The sequence below is a fragment of the Lathyrus oleraceus genome, chromosome 2, assembly GCF_024323335.1.
Source record: "Lathyrus oleraceus cultivar Zhongwan6 chromosome 2, CAAS_Psat_ZW6_1.0, whole genome shotgun sequence".
In the NCBI taxonomy this organism is placed as follows: domain Eukaryota; kingdom Viridiplantae; phylum Streptophyta; class Magnoliopsida; order Fabales; family Fabaceae; genus Lathyrus; species Lathyrus oleraceus.
The window spans coordinates 235,865,392-235,884,850 of NC_066580.1; the positions used below are offsets into that span (position 1 = coordinate 235,865,392).

Genomic DNA, 19,459 nt, shown 5'->3' on the forward strand with positions numbered 1-19,459 from the left:
CTACCAACCCGTTGAGCTTTGCACGATACTTATCTTAATCTCCTTGCAGAAAGTCAATGGTTCTCTTGAAGGATTTATAATCTTAAATCACATACTCTCTTTCTTTCAGCCATATCGAGCTATCTTGATGCAAAGCCTTTAACTGGTTCTTCCAATAACTGGAAGACTCCTTAGTATCCCTTAGTTCTTGACACTTTTCCTCCCAAATTCTGTGTGTAACTCGAGAAGCTTCAGTGGCTACCTCCTTGAGTCGACGATCTCGTTCTGCCATGATTTTGAGTGGCAGAGAGAAATGGTAAGTTCTTTTATCTGAGCTTCAAGTGTGTCTCTTATTGTCTTATTTTCCTTAGTAGCAAGATACCACCAATGCTCATTCTTTTGATATTCATTCCGGGCATGCTTCAATTGATCCTTAATGGTATCCAAACAATGATCAACTTGCTCTATACCCACTTTGACTTTTTCCTCTTATGCTCTTCTTTGTCAACCTTTTACTTATTTTCCTGAAGCTGTGCATTCTTCCGCTCGAGTTCCCATTTTATCTTATTTTTCTCATTCGTGACTTGTTGAAGATTCAACTGCAACTCTTTATTTTCCTTCCCTAATCTTGCTATGGTAGCTCTGAGTTCTTCAGCTTCTTCAATAGGTATATGAGTGGGCCTAGGCTCAGGAAGAGGCACATGTGTCCTAATAATGGAAGGAATGTTAATCATCTCCACCCTTTCCCTTACCCATTGGAAGCAGGGCTCTTTGGTGACCTTATTCATTCTTCCCAAGTCAGCTTTTCCTTTTCGGTTAACACTTCTCAAGGCTTCTTTAATCCTTTTGAACATGTTAGGGTTCTCAACCCCTAAGTCAAGTAGCGGAAAATTTTCCGAAGAACTTGCATCCAGAGGACCCTCTATTGGGTACCCAAGTTGTCTCGCTGATAAAACTGGATTTGAATTTATACAACCCTGAGTCCTAATGAGTGGTAGGTTGGGGAAGTCGCCATACCAGAATATGATCGCCATGCTAACATACTCTCTAGAATACCAAGAAAGATCACTGGACCAGAGTGAACCCAACCTTTGAGGCAAACTATCATGTTTCTGCTCTACAAAAGGTCCTGTTTTTGGAAGATGTTCTAAAAACCACTGGTATAAAAGAGGATCACAACAAGCAATCATTCCCTTATTCTTTGCATGTCTATAACTTAGGTAGTAATAAACATCTTCCAAGAGAGTAGGCATAGAGTTCTATGTGAGGAAGACATTTATGACAATCATGTCTATGAAACCATCCATATTTGGGAATAGAATGATTCCATAAATAGCCAAGGCGATGGAAGCATAACAAGCTTCCCAACTTTCTACGTTCAAGAGGGTATGAGCCCTTTTGAGGAGGAACTTGAGCGAGAACCTTTTGGTGTTTCCTTTGACTCCTAGATTGGAGATAACATCTTTCTTATCTATGTGAAGGGCTTTAGCAATGACTTCATGCTTCAAAGATTCATCCACCCCCATAAACAATGACTTGATCTTCATGGGAATTCTGACGAGACGCTCAAACTCTTCCAACATTAGTGCTAGCTAGAAATCGTGGAATGTGAAACACCTCAAGGATGAATCATAGAGTGGGCCAAAGTCACCAGTGGTCTATGGTCTACCTTCTGATTCAACAGGCCAAGGGAGTTTCTATAGTTCTTCCTAAAGTTGACTTTGAACTTGAAAGAATAAGTACTTCTCTTGTTTGATTCCATGCTTCTTGAATTCCTACAACTTATGATTCTTAGATTCCCTAGAAATAAAATAAATATGAATGTTATGTCATGAGTATGCAATGCTTTTTATGCATGGTTTCAAAATCACAGGCATATGTAAGTTCACAACATTGGTTATGATAATAGGTATCTCTAATTATTGGAACCCCATGGGTAGGCACTAAAGTTGGTAGGTTCCCAGAGTCATGAATCCTTTTTAAGAATATCACCGTCATGAAGAAGGCTCTTCGGACAATAATACCCTTAAAATAATCTCGTCTAGGTGAGGTCTTCGTATCGTCCAATCAAGGAAGGCTTCTTGTGGGCCTCTACTACACCACCACCGAGTCCAAGGTTCGAAAAAAGGTTCTCAGAGTCATAAATCGAGGTTAAAAATATTACTGTAAGGTAGTAATACGTCCAAAGGATCTCATCTGATTGTGGCCTTCATATAAACCCAACAAGTACGAAGTCTCGTAGGTTAATACTAAACAACCACTAAAGATGGAACGAGTTAAAATGTCCCTAGAGTCATTGATCCAACTTGAGAACATTATCGCCACGAAGGCTCATCGGACAATAATGTCTCAAGAGAATCTACTCTAGGAGGGGTCTTCATATCGTCTCAACAAGGAAGGCTCCTTGTGGGCCTCTACTACACAACCACCATCTTAATCCTATGGTTTTTCTCAGACTCGGGTAGAGAGTCTATCTCACAAAGTTCCAACAATTAGAGAGCCCCAAATAGCAATATAATAATCAATCAATGAATCACAAAGTAACAATTAAAAAAAGATAATAATAACATAATAAAGAAAACAAACAAACAAAGTTAACATTCAAATGCAAATTGAACCAAGTTAGGTTTGACTCTCTCTTGCTTGGAGCATTTTCCCCATCAGAGTCGCCAGCTGTCGCATCTCGAAAAATACGATTCCTCGCGATGGTCGCGAAATAATGATCCGTACAGAGTCGCCACCGAATTTTATTTATTCAAATGAGGGAATAGGAAAATATGGATAAAACCTTTAAAAAGAAAGAAGATGGACGTCACAACCATATTCGGGTTCGGGAGTCGATTACACAAGGGGAATGTATTATCACCCCTCACGTTTGTTGTACTCAACAGGAACCTTTTAGTCTAATTTGTGATATGAATGTTGGCTAAATGTTATTTGTTTTCTTCGAAAGATAAAAAAGTTTGAAAAGAGAAAAGAACGGAAACCTCAAAAAGGGGAAAAAGGGAGGTTTTTTTATTAGTTGCTCACCAAGATCTCGTAATCTCGTGCCTACGTATACTTTAGTGCAATAAGGAAATAAGAGCATTCATAGTTCGGGGAGCTACGCTTTTTTGGTGTCTTTTAATGAACAACTGTTTAGATCGCATTCTAAAGGATAAATATTGGCTTGCCTACTCTCGACGAAGGCTTAAACACTAGTTTGTTATGCGCGTTAGAAGAATTGAACAATGTTCTTTTTGAAAAGAGTTTTGATCACACGGGGGGTGACAAGTTAGATTAATATGTTAGAAGTTTTATTTGAATGATGATTACTCGGATAGTCAAGTAAGGCAACTCGTATCCAAATAGTCGAGGAGATGAATCGAAGGCTCTAGATCATCTCCTTTTTCATCCTTAATTATAAAAGGGTTTGATAATAGTTAAGATATTTTAAATGGATGGCGAATACTCAGATGATCGAGTAAGGTACCTCGTATCCAAGTATTTGGGAAAGGGAATAGAAGGCTCTAGACAACTTTCTTTTTCATCTAACTTATTATGAAAATAGATTTGTGTATGGTTGATATTTTTTAGATAAATGATGAATACTTGAATGACTAGGTAAGGCAACTCATATTCAAGCATTTGAGGAGAGGAATCAGAGGCTCTAGATCATCTCCCTATTCGTTATATTTATTATGAAAATGGTTTGATTTAATCAGGTTAGAATCTTTTTAAGAGAAATGACAATCATTTGACTAATTGAGTAAGGGGACTTGTACTCAAACAATCAAGGAGAGGAGTCGAAGGCTCGAAACCATCCCCTTTTTATTTCTAAATAACTTTCAAGTATACTTAGATTGTTTTAGTTTTGGTTTAGTAAAGTACTCGATGTTGAATCAAGGTTTTGAATTTGCGTTTACAGATGAATTAATGGCATATTGGGTGAACTAATCATCTAAATAATTAATGAAAAAACAAGTAGGCCTCATTGTAAAAAAGCCCAAGAATAAGCTATGTGAGATTGATGGCGATGCTAAAAGAAATCGACTTACAAAGGTGTTTGAAAATGGGCTCGATGTTGAATTGAGAAATATTTGACTTTTAAATGGTTTAACGTGATTATAATGCATCATACATGGTTTATGAGAAATTACACAAATAAATAAATCAAACAAATACAAGGTACTAATTCAACCAAATCTCAAAGAAGGTGAGCAATTAATTAAGTTAAATAAAAAATTTAGTAAAATTAATCAATGTTATTAATTAGTTAATTTAAACAAAATAAATTTTCCCAAGTTATTAAGTAATTTAAATTAAATAAAATTACTCAAGATAATAAGTAACTAAACAAATTCTTTTAATAAAATAAATCAAGATGTTAAAGTTGTCAAATCATATGGAAAACAATTATGGAATTAAAATTAGAATTAAAATTCCAATTAAAATTCCAATTAAAATAAATTGTTCTAATTATTGCTACTTAGAACAATTAATTCTAATTTAAAATTAAAATCCTAATTTTAATTAAATTCTAAAAATCTCTATCATGTTAATCTAACTAAAATCCTAATTATTCTCATTAATCAACAATTAAAAAAATATAACAAAATCAAACAAATGAAAATAAAAGAAGTATAAAAAAATAATGGGCCGATTCTAAAGGGTAAGGCCCATGTACATGGGTTCCAATAACCAAACGTGCTTGGGCTTTGGAAAGGCCCACTGAAAAAATGCGTTTGGCCAGAAGGGGAGTGAGAATTAAATTCAGAGTGATAAAAATAAAATCAGCATGAGGCCCATGAAACTAGGCCCAAGTGAACTAGGCCATGGAGAAAGGGAGTTCCACATGTTGAATGAGTCATCATGCACATGGCGAAATTGCTTTGGAGAATTTAAAATGAAAATGAACACACCACATCATGATCTCAATCTAACAACCTTGGGCTACCTCTATACCATGGGCCACCGCGTCGGAAGTCGCTTCCAACGGCGGTGGCCACCAAAATAAGGAACATACACATTAACTGGATCCTCTCCTTCTTCTAATTCCAAATATGCAATCCAATTTTCATGCTTCTTCCTCAAAACCATGAATCGAAGCTATTTCCTTCAAGAACCCTAGGTCTATGCATCAAAATTAAACTCTCAAGACTTGGAATCAAAGCCCTAAAGGTTAAGGATTTGATTCCCATGGCCTCACTCTACATCATGGTATCAACGATGCCTTAAACGATTGAAAAAATAGACTCACCTGTCAGAGAATAAGGCCGAGATCGAAGCAACGTTGGTGCTGAATAATTATAGGTACAAATTCCTCTTCTTCTTGCTCTGAGTTCCAAACTTCTTCTTCTTCTTACTTTCAGAATGGATCAATGAGAGATGTGAGGTTCAACTCAACCGAATTGAAGCTTCGATGTGAAGCTTCAGTGGTTATGGAATATGAGATCTAAGTGAGGATTGAGAGATTTAGCAGAGTGAAATTCTATCTAAAAATGTGGGTAATTAAAGCATGATTGTGAATGATGATGAAATGAAGATTATATAGAAGTGAGGCTCGGGTCCAATGGAGGTTTAGAATGAGGCTTGGAGTTAGTTGTGAGCAACTTACTGAGTTAATTGTGAACTCAGTTGGTTAATGAACTTGAACTCAGTTAGTTAAGAGTTAGGATGAGTAAGTGTAAATCTATTAGTTGAAGAGTGAAATGCATTAGTGAATTAGTTTCTCTGTGATGCATCTGTTGGTTAGTTATAGTGAAGCTCCTGCAGGATTGAATTAGTTATACATGTCATATGTTATGTTGGAAGAATATGCATGTGTATGTATTTTATGAAGGGGCTTCAAAACTTGTAGGACTAATGTTAGTTTGTTGAGATTCCACTTGGTGTGTGCAGGGCTATGCATTTGGAAAGAGTGAGTCTGCTTTGGCTTTGTTGTGATGCTTTGCAGAATTGCATTATACTGCAAGTTGATATGAACAACAAATGCAAGTTGATATTTGTAGCGGTAAATTCATGATCATCAAGCTATGGATAAGCTAGACATCAAGTAAACAAGAGTCGCCACCGCGCTTTTATTGTTTCCAAGGGAAAAGGGAAAAGTACGAACAAAATCCAAAAATAAGAAGTTTTCAAATCAAAACTAATAAAATGCCAGATATTATAGGTAAGGGGGTTGGTTACACAGAGGAAAGGTGTTAGCACCCAAAGTGTCCTAGGTACTCCTAGGGATCCCTTTCTTGTGTGCATATGTGTTTTTGTACAAAATGATGTTTGCAAACAAATAGAATGTGGGGATGAGAAAAGAATTCATTAATTATATTTTTATGTTTGACAAGACCTTCGGATTGTGCCTACGTACCAACATAAAAATGAGGGATCAAAACCTCGTAGTTCGTAGTATCAATTTCAAAGTGAGTGCATTGCTTTTAACAAAAAATTAAGTTTGAAAGGCACAAAGGCATACAAACGGTTTGAATGAGTTAGTTACTTTTGGATTTTGAAATTTTAAGTCAAGTATAGTTAAGTTTATTTACAAGTTTGATTAAGAAAATGAGTTTGAAAATGTAATGGCATAAGGCCAAAGTTTCTAGTTTGCAAAAGTGGTCAAAGTTTAGAAAATAGACACAAGCAAAGAAGATTTTAAAAGGGGGGAGAGATTTTTGAAATTAAAGAAACGGGGAAGAGATGAAGAGACTAATTCTAAGCACAAAATTAAAGGTTAAGAGTTGAAAATATCTGACCAATGGGCTGCAATCCAATAGACAAGAATGTCATATAGAAACCCACAATTCCCTTGGCCTTTAGAATCAAGCAACAAATAATGCATAAAATATCAACTTGAAGAGCAAGGCATCAAATAAAGATAGCCACATCTAAGCTTATCAACTCCATGATCTTCTTCAAATTTTCCCATGTAGCAGATGAATTCCACAATGCATAAATCACATGTTCAAAATAACAGCTTCACAATGATCATATTGCAGATGAACTCAAATGGATCTTCAATGATGTATCAGATGAAGTTTCAAATTACAAGCACTTGGTTTCATGAAAGTTGGCATTGGCCAAGTCCTTTGCATAGGGAATGTTGCCTAAATTCTAAGTCCAATTGTCTCAGATCAAACCAACAGCCCACACAAGATATTTTTTAGGGTTTTTGTTCTTATTATGTACATTAATGGTCAAAGACCACATAAACAAACACAATATACACAAACAAAATATATCACAAAAATATGGTCCAAATGGACAAATTGAAAATGACATTAACATAAACAATTAGAATGGTATGAATAATGGCAAATGAATAAAGTTCAAAAATTAAATTGCATTAAAATTAAATGACTTGAAATTAAATGTTAGTTGTTAATGAGTTAGAAGTTAGTATTGCTTTTGCTTTTCTTTTGTTTAAGTCATTCTTTGGAGAATATTCAACCCATTTATCCCAAGCATGGATCCTTGAACCAAGACATCTTCCAAAGGAAGGAAAAAAGGCCAAGTTTCCACACAATACCATGAAAGAGGGGAGACTTACAATCTCACTAACTAGAATGCTATGCCTTTTGTGTCACAAATTTAGCGCTATGTTAAGCAATCGTAATTGGACTTATGTAGAAGTCACAACTATTTGAGGCCGGGCAATAGAATTTTGGTGTTAATGCATGTTAGAGACATAGTATAATGGACTATGCTCAATGAAACATACCACACACAAAAAGAACATGCAAAAGAGGTGGCCTAATCTCATCCATACTCATGTTAAGTTTTCAATCAACTAGTTTTAGGACTTTGAGATATCATAGGCCAAATGAGATGAATGCATAAAGGACCTAAAACCTCATCAAAACACCAAAGAAATGACCATGAGATTTATCATAGGTCAAACAAGGTCAAAGGACCTTGGAGAAAATTTTTCAGAATTTTTGGAAACTTAAAAATATTTTTAAACAATTAAAAATAATCACAAAATCAATTAAATCATGAAAAATATTAATAATGATCCAAAAAATAATTTTAATTCAGAATATGAAAGAGGAAATTATTTGAATTTTTTTGATGAAACGCTCATATTTTTTAATTAATATGAATTAATGAAAATCAAATGAATAAAAATAAAAATCAGATAATCAAAAAAACGTGGACCACTTGATCTCCCTCATTATTGAGGTGGCAAATCAAGTGGTGAGGAGCGCGCGTTCCATGATGCGCTTGAGTCAAGTGATCACACGCTGGGTAATCACAATGTACGCTCCTGATTAAAACATTTTGAACTCATCTAATGGCTCTGAACACTTCCAACGCATCGCCGGAGCCAAAGGCCGGTCATCTTCTCCGATGACCCTGACCGGACTGGTTCAATCATCACCACAACATAAATGAAAAAAGAGGACACGATCTTAAAGAAAAAATGGCATAGATCACAAATATCACCTCAATTTTAACTAACTCCAAATATATAGAGAGAAACATGGAGTTGAATTTTGAGGTGTGTCAACTGATTTGCTTCGATTTGACCTCAAAGAAACTCAATCTTCTTGCCTATATTGGTAGGACTTCAAACAACCAAGGATCCAAGAGAATTGATGAGAATTGAGAGAGAATTGAAGAGAAGAAAAATCTGGAAAAATACCTTCAATGTTGTGCAGAACTGAATCTCTCTTGCTTCAATTCGTGCTTGATCTTGCTTATGGAGCTTGTGGAAGTGGCTTAAGAGTAATGCAAAGCTTTGGATCCTGGAGTTTTTGAATCTCCAAACAGTGAGATTCAAACTCAAATTTCAATTGAAATTTCTCAGGTTTTCCTTTGAATTAAGAGGGTTTGGAAGGTTGGAGGCAAAGCTAGCGCGCAAGGTCTTCTGAACTGAGGCATTGAACCTCTATTTATAGCAATGAGAAATGTTATTTTCACACTTGAAAAATTCTCCAAAATTGGCAATGCAATGCGCATGCTTGCATGGGCGTATGCAGACCCATGAAGCAATCCAATTAGGCCCTCAATCAACTGAAATGAGGTCTGCATTAAGCTTGGATGGCAAGGCAAAGTTATTTGAACATTTGAAGCATGAATCTTGCCAACTAATACATGTCTGTTTAATCCCGGCGTAGACCCATCAAACTTTGTCCAAAATGAGTGAATTAGGACTCTCTGGAAAGCTTAGATCAAGAGGAACAACTCTTATGTTGAACACTTTTACATTTGTAACTTATATCATAGTGAATTTTGATGTGGAAGTTTGGAAATTTCAACATGTCAAAATGTTTTCTAAGTGTCAAGTCACATGTTCAATTATTCCACCTTGCCTAACTTTTTGTGTGAGCTCCAAATGAGAAAAGTGTATTCATCAAAGTTGTAGCTATTTCAAACAACTTCAAAATGGTAACCAATTTGACATTATTTGGATTTAGTATGAGTGAGTTATGCATTTTTGAGGTTGAGGAAAATCACTTGTTCAATGGCATTGGTCCAAAATGACCTATAATGTATCCTCATATCACATGATTATAAAAGTTGATTTAGCTCTCACTCAAAACATAAAAGTTGAAGTAGACACATTGAATTTGATTGTTCAACTTGGAAATATTTCATCTCATAAAAATTGAGCAAGCTATGGCCTTGGGAAGTTGACTTTCAAATTAGGGTTTAGACAAAATGACCTATAATGTTTCAACATAGAAGATGACTTTCCAAGAAAAATTAGATCTAGACCTGAACATGAAAGTTGTTTCAAATGTAATTTAGAGTAAACTGGATCTTGGAATCATTTTCATATGATGAAAATTGTAGGAGATAGGGTCTAGGGAGACCCAGTTTTGATCAGATGAATCTATCTGGCCAACCACCACCAACCAACTTGCTAACTTGCAAATATCTTGACTTTTTAGACTCATGGTAGATCATATATGCATAAGATGATGAATTTTGAAGTGTACCTTGAGAAATTTGATCAATTGGTGAATGTCATACCCCAAAATTTGCCCGTTGATATTACAAAGCATTTTCCAAGACCCTCTGACTTGTTCTGCAAGGCACTGATATCAAATGGACCACTCATAACAGGCCCAACCCACAGGCGGCCCAAAACAGCCTGCTCGCTAGGCGAGCAGCTCCTTCGCCTAGCGAGCATTTCATCATGCCACTCGCCCAGCGAAGCACCAGATCCAGCAAAAAAGCCCAGACCTAGTTTGCTCGCTAGGCGAGCAATTCCTTCGCCTAGCGAAGCTTGCGAGAATTTGAAATTTTGGACCTCATTTTAAGCCCATTAGGTCACCATTGCCACTACTATAAATACATGCTCTTCTGCCACGAAAAAACACACACAGAGACGGACGAAGACGGACGGAAACACGCATCCAGAGGGAGAAACACAGAAACCCTGCTGATCCAAAGAATTCAGAAGGCGGAAACCCTGAAGGCCGCTTACTCGCTCCGAAGCTACCGCCGTCCAACTCAATCCGGCTCGCCAATTCAAGGTTACAACTTGATTTGCAAACAGGTTAGCCTCACTATTATCGCTTTAGCTTCTTAATTGGCATATGATTATCATTTGGTGTCCTTATGTTGCATGTGGTATCGCTTTAGTATTTTAATTTGCATGTGATATCGTTTTGTATTTTCACTTGGCATATGGTACCACTTCATGTTCTTAATTTGTGGATTATAATTGAATTCATAAACGTTTTGAAGTCTTGCATGAGAATTTAAATGTGTTTGCCTATTGTGAAACTGAACCATATAATTGTATGTTGAATGCCATAAGCCGTGCTGCGGGTTGAGGTCATAATGTTCTCAAATTTCAAACCCGTGGCCGCTCGCTAGCTCATCGCTAGGCGAGCCCGCAGCGAGCCTTCGCTGAGCCTTCGCTAGGCGAAGCAGAGGCGACCGGGCCAGGGGCTGCTTTGCTTTTTGCTGCCTATTTCATGTTTACCTAATGATGATTCTGCATTATTTGGCCTAAATTCTTGGCTGCTATATTTATCTTATGATGCAATTTCCAATTGTATTTTATGCTTTAATCCGTGTGTTAATTTGTGTTAAAGCTAGCATACTTCCGAAGAAATAGCCGGCTAGGTACTACGCTCTTGCATGGGAAGCCTTCATGGAGAGGGATTCCAAATTATTTCATTTTAACGTGAAGATTCATATTGATTACTAATTAATTTTAATGTGTCAGTTTTTGATGTATTGATTGATGTTAATGTGTTGGTTTTAATGTGGACATTCGCTATAATTACATAATGAACTTAAAACATGGACTTTAAATAAATGACATCGGACCTCTCTTTATTACCCCACGATTACAATATTACGGTCATGTCCCGCGAACGTGGGGATACCTGTAGCAAAGACCCTTCGGTAAAATCATCATAGTCCCTCGGATGTTGCCTTCGAAATTACGATTTTGTCCCTCGATGACCCTTCGGTGTAGCCTACGGTTAAATGATGATAGTCCCTTCGAATGCTAAGGTATCCTCACAACTGTTGCCTTCAATGACCTATCGATGACCCTGCGATGACCCTTTTACATCCCAAGGATAAAACTACTTACTTCTCAATAGTAAGGACAGTTTTACCCTCATAAGGATGGGAAGTGCCCCAAAAGACCTCGGACAGGTATAACCTTAATTGCTCATTCATAACAAAAAATGCTTTTCACACCCCACACCTTTCAAACGTCTTCTTTTGGAAAATCACCACTTAGCATACATCCGTACTAGGATCATTGCCAAGTTATATTTTTCTAAACTACTTTCAAAAAAAAAAAAAAAACTAAATGAGATAACCACTTTGTATACATTCATGCAAGAATCATTACAAAGTTAAATTCTCCTTTTCAAAACATTTTTCATACATTTCTCAACCACCTTTTTCAAACAAAGAAAACATAAATGATTGAGCAATTAAGAGCCCATGGATAACCATGGATACGAAGGGTGCCTAACACCTTCCCTTTGTATAAAGTACCTCCCGAACCTAAGAATTTAAAATTAAGGTCTTTCCTGTTCTTTTCCACCTTTCCTTAAGGGATAAAAGAAAAGTCGGTGGCGACTCTTGCTAACCGCGACATTGCGATTACAAATCCAAATAAAGTCCAGTTCACCGTATGACAGAACTGGCGACTCTGCTGGGGACCATAAAGAGAGGTCCACCTTAAAAAGTCATTTATGTTTTAAATTGTTCCTTTTTCTTTAAGGGATTATTTGAGTGAAAGATCCTACGCCCGGATCTAGTGTACCTAGGTAAGTAGCAATAGATCATCGCGACTATCCGGCGTATACTGGAATGGTTAAAATGATGGCTACGGTTAATGTGATACTTTGGTTGTCCTGATGTTCCTCACGTTACCTGAGGAAAAATTTGGCTTCCGCGTGGTGTCATTAAAGCATTAACCAGACCTTTAGAACCCTAATTGACTCATCCTAGCCATTAGGAAGTAGTGAGATAACTGGCTTCGGTTCCGACTGGGGTTGGTTGATACTCGATACTACACTCTTTGAGATTGGACTTTAGGGAAGCTTCGGTCAACCACTTGGTGTTGCACTGAAGTGGACTTAAAGAAAGGTCAATGATTTGAGATCCTTCTAGAACCCGGTTACTATTCTAGGACAGGTTGAACCAACCAAACTTCAGTGGGGAGGGTATTCACCTGTGGAACTCATGCAAGCCCTAAAACCTAAGAATAATTGTTGTGTGACATGCTTGTGCTTGCATAACATCATAACATCATAACATCATAACATCATCATACTAACCATTTCAAGGACTTAGGAATTTAGCTTTGCTCTGTTGAACAGGTTATGGCTTCCAGGAAGACTATCCGGATCAATCTTGTAGCAATCTCTCCTCAACTCAAGGATTTGGTGTCAGAACTCCCCGATCATGCTCAGTTCAACAAGAAACATGGTCATCTTCTCAACTTAGTTACCACTGGTTTCAAAGAAGATATGATGAGAGTCCTATTCCAGTTCTTCGATCCTAAGCATCATTGCTTCACTTTCCCAGATTATCAGTTGGTACCCACATTGGAAGAGTTTTCCAAGCTGCTTGGGATACCTATCCTCGATCAAGTACCCTTCCGCGGTTTAGAAAAGATGCCAAAGGCCGAAGAAGTTGCCGCAGCTTTACACATGACAAAGTCCGACATTGAAACTAATTGGGTAACAAGAAGTGGAATTAAAGGTTTACTTGCCAAATTTCTGATAAGTAAGGCCCGAGAATTCCTAAAAGTTATGAATGTCCATGCTTTTGAAGATGTTCTAGCATTGCTAATCTATGGTTTGGTGCTATTCCCTAATCCGGACCAATTCATAGATGTGAATGCTATTAAGATATTCCTCACTCATAACCCTGTGCCTACCTTGCTTGGAGATGTCTTGCATTCCCTTCACACTCGTACTATGAAAAAGCAAGGGACTCTCATGTGCTGTGTACCTTTGTTGTCTAGGTGGTTTATTTCGCACCTTCCTCAATCAATCTTGAAGAATGATCAAAATCTGAAATGGTCCCAAAGGATAATGGCACTCTCCCATTTAGATATCCGTTGGTGTTCTAACCTCAGAGAAAATGTTATCATCATCGACCGTTGTGGAGAATTCCCTAATGTACCACTCATGGGGATAAGAGGAGGTATTACTTATAATCCTGCCTTAGCCCTACGTCAGTTTGGGCATGCTCGAAGAGATGGTCCACATGAAATGATTATTCAAGGTACAGTGTTCGACTATGACGATGACCCTCAAGGTCTCCGCCAAAGGTTTGTACGAGCTTGGGGCATGGTGAAAAGAAGCAATTTAGGCAAGAAAAATTCTGTTCCTATGGAGCCTTATCTCAGATGGGTACGCGCCAGAGCTCGTGAACTTGTCATGCCATATCTTGCAGTCGGACCATTGATTGTTGAATCGGAGGTCGAAGGAGGTACTTCCCAGATCATTCCTTACCCAGATATGCCTGCTGATGTTGAGGAATTGAAAAGATCCTGGATCCAGTTGAGAGAAGAGAGAGATACTTTTGAAGCTCAGTTCAATGCGGAAAGGAAGAAAGTATTAGGGCTCACTAGTCAGCTTAATGAGGAACGAAGACTCAATGCATATCTTCGCCCAAAAAGAAGTCGCCCCTGGGAGACTTGAGCTTTCGTTATATTTTACTATTATTCCTTTTGTGATGAACATTGATTAAAAAAAAAGTAGCAATAAACATTTCTCTCTTGTTGGTGATTTACGCAAAGTTAAATTCCCAAAAGTCCTTGAAAACATTTCATGCATTGCATCACATAACATAACATTGCATAACAGGTATTCCAAAGGACCATATTCTCACGGTCTGCCTCTTAAACAGAAAATGGATCTCGAACAAACTGTCAAAGATCTCCAGACTCAGAATGCTCAATTCAAGGAGATGATGCTAAGCTTATCCAAGGGGCAGGAGGAACTGAAGGCTCTTTTGGCCGAAAAGAAGAAGGACAAGAAAGCTGTGAGTTTCATTAACCCGGGAAGAAGGCGTAAAGGACAGGCTACGGGAATCAAATTTGGAATCCCGAACGGTCCAGAAGAGGAGGCGGAGGATGATTCAGAGGAGGAGAATGCTGGTTTCTCTAACCCTGAGGATGATGATGAAGAGTATGAGAATGAGCAGTACTCTCCAAGAGATGACAAATACAAATTGCTGGAAGAACGCATGCTAGCCATGGAGAGTCAGAAGGCGCCTGGTCTAGATTTCGAAAGTTTGGGTCTGGTCTCCGATGTGACCATTCCTCGCAAATTCAAAATCCCCACTTTCACTAAGTACGATGGTGCGTCTTGTCCTCAGATGCATCTAAGGGCTTATGTGAGAAAGATTCAGCCGCATACCACTGACAAGAAACTGTGGATCCATTTCTTCCAAGAAAGTCTGTCTGGCACCCAGTTGGAATGGTATTATCAGCTCGAGAGCTCTGACATCCGCACCTGGACTGATTTAGCAACAGCTTTCTATAAGCAGTACCAGTACAATTCTGAATTAGCGCCTACTCGGCTACAGTTGCAGAATATGGCTATGGGATCTAAAGAAAGCTTCAAAGAGTATGCTCAGAAATGGAGAGATTTGGCCGGCAGGGTCAAACCCCCTATGACTGACCGAGAATTAGTAGACTTGTTCATGGGTACCCTGACTGGCCCATTCTACAGCCACCTACTGGGGAGTTCTTCATCAGGTTTCACTGAACTTATACTGACAGGTGAACGGGTGGAGAGCGGCATTCGAAGTGGAAAGCTACAGGCCGCTACTTCTACAAGCAGTAAAAAGTCCTACCATGGGAAGAATGAATCGAATGCTGTGTATGGTCAAAAGAACCATAATAAGAAAATCGGTGACCATGCCATCGGAGCAGTAACGATCGCAGCCCCGCCAGCTCAAAACTTCCAGCAAAGACAAGACAGACCAAGAAGGCAGTTTACCAAGCTCAATATAACTTTAGCACAAGCACTGCAAAGCATGCTGAAGGTAAATTTAATCACTCTCAGAGGTCCTCCTGCAAATGTCAACACTGCTTCGCCTCGTTACAATCCCAATGCCAGGTGTGCATATCACTCCGATAGCCCCGGGCATGATACAAACGATTGTTGGCTGTTAAAGAATAAAATTCAGGACATGATCGACGCTGGGGAAATTGAGTTCGAGCCTCCGGAGACTCCTAATGTCATCACTGCTCCTATGCCTAATCATGACAAGGCTGTTAATGCTCTCGATGACGATTCTCTCATCACTACTATAGCGGACTTAACATCTCCTCTCCCGATCATAAAGAGGAATTTATTGCGAGCTGGTTTATTTCCAGGTTGTACTGAAGATTGCAATCTCTGCATACTCCGGCCCGAGGACTGTCTGAAGTTGAGGAATGGTATTCAACAGCTGATGGACGATCGTACAATTCTCTTTGAAAGGGTTTCTAAGACGGAAAACCCTGTTGAAGAAGTATCTGTGATTGCAAGGTCCAAGGTTCCAGTGAAGATTACTGCTCCCAGAATACCTGTGAAGATTATTGCTGAGCCCAGAGTAGCTCCCCTGATCATTACTGCACCTGGCCCGATCCCGTATTCCTCAAGCAAAGCCATTCCGTGGAATTATGGAGGTGATGTTTACATCCATGGTGTAAAGCAAGTTGGCAATTCTGCTAATCCTAATGACATTGTTGGGACTAGTAAAGTTACTCGAAGCGGAAGGATCTTCTCTCCAGAGATCTCACCTCCAGTTCCCGAAAATCGAGGAAAGGAACCAGTCAACCCTTCTCAGTCAGATATACCGATTGAAGCTACTACTGAAGACGTCGCCAAACGAGAAATGGAAGAAGTGCTGAAAATCATCCGCAAGAGTGACTTCGATGTGGTAGAGCAGTTGGGGCATACCCCGTCCAAAATCTCGATGTTGTCCTTGTTGTTGTCTTCTGAATCTCATGCCAATGCCTTGATAAAATTCCTGAAGACTGCCCATGTACCTCAAGAGACCTCCGTCGATCAGTTCGAAAACTATGTTGCTAACCTGGCTGTTGACAATGGCCTAGGATTTTCCGACGCTGATCTGACACCAGCGGGAAAGAACCATAATAAGGCCCTGCATATCTCCATTGAGTGTAAAGGGATCACCCTGTCTCATGTGCTGATCGATAATGGCTCTTCTTTGAATGTGTTACCGAAAGCCGTGCTCGAGAAACTTGACTGCAAGAGCGTTGAACTGAAGCCTAGTGACATTGTGGTGCGGGCTTACGATGGTGCAAAAAGTGTTGTCCACGGTGAAGTTGTTCTCCCTATCAAGATAGGGCCTCAGGTTTTCAACACTACCTTTTATGTAATGAACATTCGTCCTGCCTACTCCTGCCTATTGGGGCGCCCTTGGATTCATGAGGCAGGTGCTGTAGCTTCGTCTCTCCATCAAAAGCTGAGGTATCCAATAGAGGGTAAGATCGTCACTGTGTGGGGGGAAGAAGAATACATTGTCAGTAGTGTGCATACCTTCAGGTACGTCGAAATGGATGGTGAATTCTTCGAGACTCCAACTCAGTCATTTGAAGTGGTTTCCCCGCCCGATCCTGTCCTTAAGCCAACTCCCTGTATGCCCAAGGTTGGTCGTGCTCCTCCTGCTATGATTTCTCTGAAAGATGCTCAAGCTGTAGTTGAAGATGGCGGCTGTACTGGCTGGGGTCAACTGATCAACATACCCTACAAGTCTGATAAATCTGGTCTGGGATTTAGCTCTGAAAAGATGGTCAAAGATCAAATCAATGCTGTAGAGGATGCTGACAGTGATTGCGACCTGGATAGCTGGATCTACCCAACAATTGGCGACGGACTCAATAATTGGAGGGCTGAAGACACTATCCCGATCTCCTTTATTCAGGAGTAATTGTTATTATCCATTTAGTATTGCAAATTTTAATTTTTCAATTGAACTTCTTAAAGCATTGTGTCTACGCCCGGGGCACAATAGCTAATTTGTTAAGGGTTTTGTCATTTCATAAGCATATTCATATTCAATAAATCAATGGACTTTTTTCGCATTCAAATATTGCGCTCTTTATTTTTCCTGTCGTCTTTCAAACAAGCTATGCATTCTTACACACACTCACGTCACCAATCGCAGATCCGTATCCACTCTGGATCCTATTGACAATAATTCCGCTACTGTTCATTATGACTTTGAAAATCCGATCTACCAAGCCGAAGATGGAAGTGAGGAAGATTGTGAAGTCCCTGGAGAGCTTGCCAGACTATTACTGCAAGAGGAAAGGACCATACAGCCGCATGAAGAGTCACTCGAAGTCGTAAATCTAGGTACTGAAGTGGAAAGAAAAGAAGTCAGAATAGGAGCAGGATTGGAAAACAGTGTCAAAGAAATATTGATTCGGATGTTACATGACTATGTAGAGGTTTTCGCCTGGTCTTATGAAGACATGCCCGGATTGGATACTGACATAGTAGTGCATCGTCTGCCCATGAAAGAAGACTGTCGTCCCGTCAAGCAAAAGGTTCGCCGCATGCGTCCTGAAATGTCTGAGAAAATCAAAGCCGAGGTTATGAAACAATTCAATGCCGGTTTCCTAGCCGTTACTTCTTATCCTCAATGGGTTGCTAATGTGGTGCCGGTGCCAAAGAAGGATGGTAAGGTGCGAATGTGCGTAGATTACAGAGATTTGAATAAAGCGAGTCCCAAAGATGACTTTCCACTCCCGCACATTGATGTTCTGGTAGATAACACCGCTCAACACAAAGTATTCTCATTCATGGATGGATTCTCGGGTTATAATCAGATTAAGATGGCACCTGAGGACATGGAGAAAACTACGTTTGTGACGCAATGGGGCACTTTCTGTTACAAAGTAATGCCATTCGGTCTAAAGAACGCCGGGGCAACGTACCAGCGTGCTATGGTGGTTTTGTTCCATGACATGATTCATCATGAGATAGAAGTATATGTGGATGACATGATAGCCAGATCTCATACTGAAGAGGAACATCTCGATCATTTATACAAACTGTTCGAGAGGTTGAAGAAGTACAAGTTGAGATTGAATCCGAACAAATGCACTTTTGGAGTGAGATCCGGTAAACTCTTGGGCTTTATTGTCAGTGGTAAAGGAATTGAGGTTGACCCAGCTAAAGTAAGAGCTATTCAAGAAATGCCAGTTCCCCGTACGGAGAAGGAGGTCAGAGGTTTCTTGGGACGCTTGAACTACATTGCCCGATTTATCTCCCACTTGACCGCCACTTGCAAACCCATCTTCAAATTACTGAGGAAGAATCAAGAGATGATATGGAATGACGAATGCCAAGAAGCCTTTGACAAAATCAAGAAATATCTCCAGGAACCTCCAATTCTGATACCACCAGTCGAAGGAAGACCTCTAATCATGTATTTGACCGTGTTAGAAAATTCAATGGGGTGCGTATTGGGGCAACATGACGAGTCTGGTCGAAAAGAGCATGCCATATACTACCTGAGCAAAAAGTTTACCGACTGTGAAACAAGATACTCACTGCTCGAGAGAACTTGTTGTGCTTTGGCCTGGGCTGCTCGCCGACTAAGACAGTATATGTTGAATCATACCACTTTGTTGATTTCTAGGATGGATCCTATCAAATACATGTTCGAGAAGCCTGCCCTCTCCGGAAGAATAGCGAGATGGCAGATGATCTTAACAGAGTACGACATCCAGTATACTACCCAGAAAGCAATCAAAGGAAGCGTGCTGGCTGATCATTTGGCTCATCAAGCGGTGGACGATTACCAATCTATGAATTTTGAGTTCCCAGATGAGGATGTCATGCTTGTTACGGATTACGAAAAACCTAAACCAGATGAGGGATCCGAATGGGGATCCCGATGGACTATGGTCTTTGATGGATCTTCTAATGCATTGGGCCATGGTGTTGGGGTTGTACTCATTTCTCCCGAGGGTTACCATACGCCTTTCACAGCTAGACTATGTTTTCATTGTACCAATAATATGGCTGAGTATGAAGCATGT

General features: G+C 39.4%; 1 protein-coding gene across 1 annotated transcript; it reads right to left on the minus strand.

Moving 5' to 3' along the window:
• Window positions 1-491: 491 nt before the first annotated feature.
• LOC127122721 (uncharacterized) lies at window positions 492-1,232 on the minus strand. Its single transcript, XM_051053016.1, has one exon. The coding sequence runs from the start codon at window positions 1,230-1,232 to the stop codon at window positions 492-494; it is 741 nt and encodes a 246-aa protein (XP_050908973.1).
• Between the last annotated feature and the right edge of the window lie 18,227 nt (window positions 1,233-19,459).